The sequence below is a fragment of the Eupeodes corollae genome, chromosome 1, assembly GCF_945859685.1.
Source record: "Eupeodes corollae chromosome 1, idEupCoro1.1, whole genome shotgun sequence".
In the NCBI taxonomy this organism is placed as follows: Eukaryota; Metazoa; Arthropoda; class Insecta; order Diptera; family Syrphidae; genus Eupeodes; species Eupeodes corollae.
The window spans coordinates 107,034,758-107,045,599 of record NC_079147.1 but is presented as its reverse complement, the minus strand read 5'-3'; the positions used below and the strand labels follow the sequence as shown (position 1 = coordinate 107,045,599).

Sequence of the window (10,842 nt, the reverse complement as noted above, 5' to 3'; positions counted from 1 at the left end):
GGGTGGTATAATCGGAAAAATCGTGCAATAATTTTAGCATTTTAGGGGTACATCTTGTACTGTAGGAATTATTGCTGTTCGCGATAGTAGGGCTGAAGAGCCATCCACCACAACTTGTCGTCGTACCCAACAATTGCACCTCTCTCGTTGATGAACATTATGCATTTAGACTTGCATTTAGGACTTACAAGGTGCAATTAACTCAATAACTATGTATTTTTGACCATTTCATCTTCATTGAAGAAGCATCTTTTCAGCTCAGTAGATTCTTCATTAGATATTCAAAAGGTAAACATGTGCATTCAAGAGGACACAAGCGTCCACAGGTTTTTCTCAAATCCCACCTCAACTCCTACTCTCACCTCCCCGTAGTGAACATCGGGTGCCTAGTACCTCAACTGGAGATTGAGTTGCAACCCTAGTGGAAAGTTGTTGGGGGTAGCAAACGAGAGAGGGGGGAGAGGTGTATTCACTAAGCCACCTTCTTATCCAGATGGAAGCGGAGGAATTCCCGAGATGGAATCAACGGTGGCGTCTACAGTTCCAGTAAGGTTGAACTACTTAGTGAACACCTTATAGGGCTTCTTCGACTTATTCGGAGCCCAGCCCTAATAGGAGCGGTTTCATCCGGCTCCCCATCCTTGGAGTTATACTAAGGATCTGTGTGCGTGAGTAGACCGGTTGTGTTCAAAGTAGAGCTCTTTAAATAATATAAAAAAACGCTTAAAAAGCCTAAACAAACTATCCAAAAGTGCATCAAAGTTCGACTTTGTAGAAATCACAAGGGTGAGTCCAAAAACACTAGGATATTGCATTTAATTCTACCAATAAACCAAAAATATTGAAATGCAACGAACCCCACCTAACAAAGGAAACGAAGAGAACTGTACCCTCGGAACGACGTCGCCACCCCCACCCCCAAAACGTTCCCTAGAAGAGATTTCTCCGGAATTCCCACCTCATAAAATGACTTCAATCCAAGAAAGTAAATCGTCCGTCGGTAACATGTCTGTCACTGCCCTAAAATCTTTAATAATGGGCTCAATGTCATCTTTACTAGATGAAAAACTTAAAGATTTGCCCACCAAATCTGATTTAAAGGACATTGGTGAGGAAATACACAAACTTCAACAAAAGAATCTCTCTCTACAAGATCAACTTCAAAAAATGGAGTCTCGCTGCATATCGCTAGAAAGACATGTCGAGTGGCTGTCAAAAAAAGCAAACAAAAAGAATATAATCTTTCACGTCCCAGCAATAAACGGTGAAGTAGCTACGGATAAAGCAAAATCTTTATGCCTCGACTTGCTAGAAACCCAAAATACGGCTGCAATTTCATCGGCAAGATTAATACAATCCCGAAACCCTAAGGTGGAAAATATAATTGTGGAGCTGCACAATCGCGAAGATGTCGGCCGGATTTTGCAATCTGCAGTAAGACTCAGAGGTACTGGCATTTCGGTACATAAAGATTATCCAGCAGCGGCACGTGAGAGACGAAGACGTGTAATCAAACTGAGAGATGAAATAACGTCAAAAAACCCGAGAGTTAAAAGTTATTTACGAGGAGAAACTCTTAAAATACAAGATAAAATATTTTATTTCGACATAAACAACAATCTCTCGTGTGATGAGGAAGGTGGAATGTCACTCATGGAGCAGCTGTTAAATGTCAGTGATGAAACGTCATCCCATGACGCAGTAGCCAGTGGCTCTCAATCTGTAAATCGAAATGATCGCATTCAGCGCTTTTAGTAATAATGCCGTCAGTCGTTTTAAATTTAATGTTAATAAAAAAAGAAATAATTTAAGTAACTTTTCTTTAAGTATTACCGCTTTTAATATAGCAGGGCTAGGAAATAAGCTTCTCTTCAACGATTTTTTTAAATTTATAAATAAGTTCGATATTTTTGTTCTTTTTGAAACTTTTATTGATAAGGGTATGGATAGATTCGAAAACTTCTTTATTAATCACAAACTATTATGGATACCAGCAACTAGGACGTCCTCACAAGGAAGAGCTAGCGGAGGAAGTCTTTTTGGAATAAAAAAGGATATAGGCATTGATTGTAGTTATGTCCAAATACTTCAAAGAGATTTGATAGAAATAACTGTCGAACAGACGAAAATGTATATAATACCAGTCTATATAAACTGCAACAAATGGGCGCAAGACTTTAGCAGCTTATACAATTTTCTCTTAGAATTCGAAAAAGAAGACCTAATGATCATTGGCGATTTTAACGGGAGAGTTGGTAATTCACAAATACTGAATGAAGAGCCGGAATTTTTGCCTGATTCAATAAAAAATGTAAGAAGTGCAACAGATGAAGTTTTGGATGGCAATGGAAAGAAACTAGTTGAAATGTGTGAATCCATCGGCTTAACCTTACTAAATGGACGAACAAACGGCGATACAAATGGTAATTTCACATTTATCAGGGGTACTGCTTGCTCAACGATAGATTATTGTCTTGCAAAGGGAATATGGCTAAAATATATTGCTGACTTCATAGTGAATGAGCTTACCTACTCAGACCATTTACCCATATCTGTTCAAGTTGATATTAAGCTTCAGCAGGATTCTCAGCCTAAACAGCAGTATTTATTACCTAAACTACGGTGGTATGAAAGAGATTTACAGAAGTATACAGCGAATCTAAACCTCAATGTTAGCCTTATAAACGAAACTGACCTTCAGTCTATATGGGGCTCAGATATTCTTACTTCATGTATTATGGAATCAGCGAAGCCTTTGCAGAAAAAAACAGTTAAAATAGGCAAGCAACCATGGTATGATTGGGAATGCGAATCTGCAAGGAAAAAATCTTTTGCCTTTCTCCTCCTGTTAAGAAGATGCAATTCCAATTACGCTAAAATCATGTATCGCGAGGCTAACAAAAACTACAAAATTTTATGCGCTCAAAAACAAAAGCGTTATTCACAAAATTTATCTTCAGCCCTGGTTAACATCAAAGACAGTCGTTCCTTCTGGAAAACTGCCAAAGTGCTAAATGGAGCCCTGTTCTTGCAAAATATCAAAGTGGAAGCTGGAGAGTTAGCTACACATTTCAAAAAACTCCTAAATCCGCCACCAAATCCAAACCCCATGGAATATGCACTCCCATATCAACAGGACATTTTCTTAGACCGATCTATACTGCTCGAAGAGGTTACAAGTGTCATACACCGATGTGGATTGAACAAAGCCCCTGGTGAAGATCGCATATCGTATGAGTTCTTCAAGAACGCTTCAACAGATTTTTTAGTAAAACTAACATCGACATTCAATTTTATTTGGTCCACGGGAGAAGTCCCTGACAGTTTTAAGAAAAGTGTAATACTACCGATTTTAAAAAAAGGAGATCCAAGAAATCCCAGTAACTACAGAGGTATATCGTTTTTAAACACTGTCATGAAAATCTTCACAGGCATCTTACTTCAACGTTTAACAGACTGGATAAACGAAAATGACCGGTTAAGCGAATTTCAAGCCGGCTTCCGCAAGGGGTACTCAACAGTAGATAATATCTTCTCTCTAACAAGTATTGCTCGTATGTATGTGGAAAAAGGAAAAAAATTGTATGCGTTCTTCGTAGACTTCAAGGCAGCTTTCGATTGCATAGACAGAAGATCTCTATTTCTTAAACTAAGCAACCTTGGAGTCTCAACAAAAATGTTAAGAATCTTTCAAAAGCTCTACGAAGAAAATAAGTCGGCTGTTTGGGATGGAAATAGTCTTTCAAATTGGTTCGAACCAACAACTGGTGTAAAGCAGGGATGTCTCTTGAGTCCACTCCTCTTCTCAATTTATTTAGACGATCTAGTTACGGTTCTTCCGGGTGGAGTTCCTTTTGATGGAATGTCCTTAAAAATATTGCTCTACGCTGATGACATTGTAGTTCTCTCCGAATCTCCCAACATGCTCCAGATCATGATAAATAAACTGTATTGTTACTGCAAACTGTGGAACCTAAAAATAAATACAGCTAAATCAAAAGTAATGGTGTTTCGAAACGGGGCGGGTCGTCTTGCAAGGAATGAAAGTTGGACTTGGGGAAATGAAAAACTGGAAACTGTTAAGGAATATAAATACCTCGGTGTTTGGATTACTCAAACGCTATCATTCAAAAAGCATTTACAAGAAAAACTTAAAGAATCCAAACGCGCGATAAACTGTAATTGGAAAACAGTATTCTGCAATCGAAATATAGCTTCAAGTGCAAAATACAGAATTTTTGAGGCCGTAGTCAGATCAATTATGTGTTATGCGGCACAAGTTTGGGGTATTCTCGAGTTTGAAGAAGTAGAAAAACTCTTACGTTTTTTCTTAAAAAGAATATTCAGACTTCCAGAAAATTCACCAACGTACATGTTGCACCTCGAAACTGGTCTACCTCCACTGTATTTGTACACTCTTGATTTACACTTTTCATATATAATAAAGACCTTGAAACACCCTAACCATCGCCTCACAAATAAAATCGCTTTGCATCTCAAAAACAGAAATGAACAATTTTTTTCGGAATGGAGAAGACTGAGCCTAGAGCATGATGTTCCACTCCAACTAGAAAATGAAGATTATTTAAGAATAAACCTGCAAACCCTTTTAAGTAAAATTGAAGACTCAGCTAGAAATGCTTTCATCGAACATTGCCATCAAAGTCAAACAAGAAGCTCGTATAAGCTTTTAAACCACTTCCTGGGAGAAAATAATTACTTTAATGACCAAAATAGTCTAGATGTTATAAGTACTATCTTTAAAGCGAGAGGCGAACTCCTTAGACTAAATTACGTACCCTACATAAGCGAGCAAAATACGGAATGCACCTTGTGCAATATGAGAACTAGAGAAGACATATGTCATTTCATTGGCATATGTCCTATTTTAAACTCAATCAGAAGATCAATCTGGAGAAAAAATACTCTTAATGAAGATGAAATTCAGGGTATTCTTAATGGCGAAAATTGGACACTTCTTTACTGCTACATAAAAACTGCCTATAAATATCGAAATCAAATCATAAACGAATCTTTTTGATCCTGCTTTACTTTTTATAATCAAAAAATTAATTTTTTATATTTATTGTATTAGTTTATCTATTTGTTATTAATGTAAACTTTGCGTTAAATTAACTCTTACTTTGTATTAAGAAATATTATTGCTCTCTTTTCGGCTGACGGCACATGCCAATGCTCTTTTGTGATAACTACCAAACTATGTAATTACTTCTTATAAATGTAAATAAAAATCACACTTACTACTACTACTACTACTACTACTAAGGATCTGGCCCTCCAAGTAAAAACATAGTTGCGAAACACCAACAAGCCTCGGATACGGACGGAAGTACTGTTGACAACCTACACAAACGGATTATGGACAACGAACTTCGGATATGCAAGTGGAATGTTAGGTCCCTTAACAGACCACGTGCAGCCGAAGAATTAGCGGAGGCCCACGAAAACCAACAGCGCTTATTTGGATGCGGCTTCGTCATTGGAGCCAGACTTAGGCAAGAAGTCTTGAGCTATAGGTGCATCAATGCGCCTCATTACCATACGCATCAAGGCTAAATTCGGCAACATTAGCCTGATATGCGCGCACGCCCCCACAGAAGACAAAAACGACAACAACAAAGATATGTTCTTCGAGCTCTTAGACAAAACATATGAGCAGTGCACTAGCTACGATATTAAAATAGTCATGGGTGATTTTAATCGCAAGCTAATAAGGGAAGACGTTTTTGGTGGAATAATCGGGAAAAACAGACTGCATGACAACACTTCCGACAAGGGATTCAGGCTCATAGATTTTGCTGCGGGGCGAAACGTCATGGTAGCCAGTACGTGTTTTCCACACCTCAACATCCACAAAGGAACTTGGACTTCTCCAGATCAATCTACCGTCAACCAGATTGACCATATTGCGATCGACGCCAGACACGCTTCCAGCATTATGGATGTACGAACTTTCCGAGGAGCTAACATCGACTCGGACCACTACCTCGTTGTAGCCAGGGTAGCACTTCGGATTTCCAGACCCAAGGCAAAACAGGGAGGTGCTGGGAGAAGATACAACGTCGAACGGCTACAATCGCCAGAGATCGCCAAATCCTTTTCCGACCGAGTGACAAGTAACCTCTCTCGAAGTTCTCTGCTGCCAACACAATGTATCGAAAACCAGTGGCAACATTGCCAAGATGCAATCAGAGAAGCCGCCTCTGATGTGTTGGGTTTCAAACGGCCACCAACAAGGAACCCCTGGTTTGATGAGGAATGTCGGCAGGCAAATGCAGCCAAACAACAGGCACGCAAAGCGGTGCTGCATAAAAGGACGAGAGCTGCTAATGAGCTCTATGAGCAGAAGAGGCGAGAGGAACGCCGACTTCTCAGAAGGAATAAGAGAGGGCATGAGAAGCGTGCGGTCGAAGATGTTGAGAGGTTTAAAAGCAGGAATGAAGTTCGAAAGTTTTATGAACAGGTGAAACGAAATTCACAGGAACATAAACCTAGAACTGAAGGATGCAAAGACGAAAGTGGAAACATCATATTTCATAGTGAAACCGCAGTCAATGCTGAGGATATGGAAGGACCACTTATGCAGACTGTATAATGGCGACGACGCGACGAACTGAATTCTGCTGTGAGGCAGGATGATCCATTCAACATAGACGACGAAAGCCAACAATCCCGTCCTCCCGACTTAGACGAAGTAAAGATTGCCATATCTAAGCTGAAGTCTAATAAAGCCACTGGATCTGATGGCTTGAATGCCCAGCTCTTTAAAGCAGCTGGAGATAAGTTGGTTAGGATCATGCACCAACTTATCTGTAAGATATGGTCGGAAGAAAGCATGCCCGATGAATGGAACCTCAGTATTGTTTGCCCGATCCTGAAAAAAGGAGACCCTCTAAACTGCACCAACTACAGAGGAATCAGTCTACTTAGCATCGCCTATAATATCAGCTCTGCCGTAATATGTGAACGTCTAAAGCCAATCGTCAACAACCTGATAGGTCCTTATCAGTTTGGTTTTAAACCAGGAAAGTCCATAGTCGATCAAATATTCACATTACGGCAAATCCTGGAAAAAACCCAAGAACACCAAATCGACACCCACCATCTTTTCATCGATTTTAAGGCCGCATATGACAGCATCTACAGCGACGAGCTGTATAGAGCCATATCTAGTTTTGGCATCCCTACCAAACTCGACAGTTTTAGCAGGATGACCATGGAGAATTCACGCTGCTCCATAAAGGTTGGAAACAACTTAACAGAACCTTTTGATGTCAAAAAAGGTTTTAGACAAGGTGATGCACTGTTATGTGATTTTTTTAACATCGTACTTGAAAGAATAGTGCAGAGCTCTGTCCAATTACTACTATGTGCTGATGACATTGACATAATCGGAAGAACTCAGCGTGATGTCAATGGGGCTTTTGTGAGTATTGAGACAGAGGCGGCTTAACGGTTGACGAGGGCAAACCAAAGTACATGCTGTCGTCAAGAAAGGACATTCAACACCGACGTCTTGGTCAGAACATCACTATCGAACAGACGTAGCTTTGAGGTAGTCAAGGACTTCGGCTACCTAGGCTCCGCTGTAAACGCAGAACACAACACCAGCGCTGAGATCAAACGAAGAATAACTCTTGCTAACCGCTGTTTCTTTATGCTAAGAAAGCAATTGAGTTTAAAAGTCCCCTCTCGAAGGACCAAAGTGTCGCTATATAAGACCTTTATCATCCCCGTCCTGCTATACGGTGCAGATGCATGGATTATGTCAAAAGCAGATGAAAGCACCTTGGGTCGGTTCGAGATAAAAGTGCGTCGTGTCATCTACGGTCATGTATGCATCAAGGGGAGTGGAGGAGAAGGTGGAACGACGAGTTGTACGGGTTGTACAGCGACGTAGACTTAGCCCGGAAATCCACACCCACAGGACAGCGCAGTGGAGGAAGACCGCGAACAAGTGGAAAGTGACCTCACCCAACTTGGAGCGCTAAACTGGAGACATCTAGCTAGGGACAGAACTAAGTGGGTGAGGACCTAATTCACACAGAACTGTAGGGTAACCTAAGATAAGAGCGTTTTCTTTTACTGAACATTTGTATCGCGCAAGGTTTTGTGTCAATCAATATTTTATCTCGGACTGTTGCGCCACCTAATTTATTTATTTTTAATATTTTATCTCCATTTTTATAAAAAATGCAAAATAGTCAGATTTTTGGAGACCGAAATCTTAATGTTTGTCGGCTTTTTGTGAAGAACTAAAAGTTGTTTAATTTTTTGCCCCCAGCTATTTCAATTTAGGTACCCAAATCGTTCAGGTAAGTTTAATGGGCTGACGGTTGTGCTCCATCTTTTAGCCATCAGTGTATACTGCTCCATTCGGTTAAAGGTTTGTTCACTGGTCCATCCTCTCTTTTGAAAAAGAAGCTTGTAAATTACTTGATGAAGTCGAAACGGGCTATCAAGTAGACGTTGCATACTTTTATTTATCGTTGCATACTTTTATTATCGCATAACCAATATCGCTGGATTTCGTTTTAGCCGCTGATTGTTGTACAGATCAGGAGATTTTAGGTCGAGTTGTCCTCATGGTCCCTGTGATTCTTTAATTGATATGGCATCCATTTGCTAATTTGAGGGTTTGGCCCTTAGGTTTTTGCAAAAATTCTATTGTAGGGATAGAGTGCGAACACAGCCTTGTTCATCTATCTTTAATGTCTAGGCATCAAGATACTTCTCGTGGTCGGAGATTTTGATTTGATTCCCTACATTAGAAGGAATTTTTGAATGTGGTATTTTCTTTCTGTTCGCAGCACATAACAAGGGTATCCTAAATGAGTAAACTATAACATAGTTATTATTATTTATTCTATAATAATATGAAGCTCTTACACCATTCTTCATGATAAATTTTTTTGGAATTGTTATTATATTGTTTGGCCAAGTGGAGTGGAAGCCACCGCTATCTACCATTGAATAGTTTTCCAAGGCAACTAGCCTTCATTTAAAAGAAGAAAGGCAAACCACTTATCTAAGATTGTTTAAAAAAACAACAAAATTACTGACCATAAAGTTCGTTGAAGTCATAGTACTCGTATTTTAGCTTTTTCTTGGGGTCAATAAATGTACTGAGTTGAGTACGAACATTCATTAACTTACTATGTTTTCTAACAGGTGTTTTTAGTGTACATATGCAGGTACCTAGGTACTTGTATAATGGTTAAACATTTATTTATCTTTTGCTCTCTGAAATCACTGAACCAAACATGTGTACGATAACCGTGTAGGTATACTTTTGTATGTAAGTATCTATCCCTACCTTTGTCTGCATAGAAATGTTTACTCATAAGAACAATTAGAATTTGAACCAAGCGCGCAGCCTGAAATATGTTTTGGAAGGGGTGTTTGAGAATACGATTTCAAATATCCTAACATGACTTCAATAACGTTTAAACATAAATTAGGTGGCGCAAAATTCTCTTGAGAACTAGGGACTAGTGACCTACAGCTCTCAACCAGTCTTGTGTGCGAGTACTGTTATCAGGGATGTAGGGGACCTAAAGTTTTAAGACGAATCCGAACGCCTAATTTGAGAAAGCACTCTTCATGATAAGAATTACTCTTTGAGGATTTGTCAGTTTAATACAAGTTATTTTATGACTAACTCTTACCCGTAGCGTGATGGTTAGTGAGAAGGACCAGCACCTATACAAAAAGAGACAAATAAAACGCATAATGGAATGGACAATCCCTAAGCATAAAGAACGGGACCAAACTATGCAGAAACGCGACTATAGACGTACTACATAGACACAAGAGTGGCTTACTGACAAGACTCAAAAACTTGTAAAGACAATTTCCAGACCCACTCGACTTTGAGGTTAGGGCACTGAAGTGGTCAATAAAAAATATCAATCTGTTTATTAAGGATAACTACAATTAACAAATAATGGGACTACAAGATCCGGTCGTTTAATTCCAGTTACCGGAGTATGTTTCCTAAAATCAACAAGATATTCAGGAAAAAGAATAATAATAACTTTCCGTGTCTGAAACTCCAAAGACCTGAAGAGAACAGAGACCTACTTTTGACAGCGCAAATATATCCAGAAGAACCAATATTTGACGATGACTCTTACATAATTGAAGATCCGAAGGAAAATGTGGACGCAGTGGGAGCTGCTTTCTAGCAAGTGAAGAAAGTTAATGTTAGCATTCGTGGGATGAACATATTGGGAAATCGGAAAAGTCATATCCTTTATTTGAGTTATTGAAATCACGGAAAGTTGCATATTATTATTCGGTTTTGGATGTATAATTTAAGTCTTCCGGGTTAGATTCAACAGGAAAACTAATATTAGTTTTGTCTGTTAAAAAAGATGGGAATATATCTTGATCATATTTTGACATATAGCAATATCTTGACCGCAAATTCGAAAGCTGAGGGTCCGATGAAATCACTCATTGTATGATTTCTCCTTGTTTTTCTGGTGTGATCCGGTCTAGCCTTTCTTATTTCCTTATGGCTTGCTTTTAAGGCTTCTTGGGAAAGAACGCCAATTGGTAATTCGAAAAAGCTTATTATGGCCTTTCCATGAATAAGTAGCATGCTGCTTGTCATGTAATACCGGTTGTATTTTGTTAAGTATATGCTTTTTGTTTCTTCCAATAGCATAACAAAATTGTTTATCTGACGACCAGATACAACTGTTCGAAGAATAATTCCAAAATTAAAAATTAGGTCCTTGTCCACACCAGTAATTTCAGAATTGAGCCTTGGGTTTGAGAAAAACCTTCTCGCAGTATTTCCGTCATTGGTTGTTC

The 10,842-nt window shown here is 39.1% G+C and overlaps 1 protein-coding gene across 1 annotated transcript; it reads left to right on the top strand.

Moving 5' to 3' along the window:
• The first annotated feature begins 2,128 nt into the window (after positions 1 to 2,128).
• On the top strand, positions 2,129 to 10,208 carry LOC129942508 (uncharacterized). The gene is made up of 3 exons (XM_056051490.1): positions 2,129 to 2,780; positions 2,961 to 3,948; positions 10,082 to 10,208. Exons 1-3 carry the CDS (start codon positions 2,129 to 2,131, stop codon positions 10,206 to 10,208), a joined length of 1,767 nt encoding a protein of 588 aa, XP_055907465.1.
• The last annotated feature ends 634 nt before the right edge of the window (positions 10,209 to 10,842 follow it).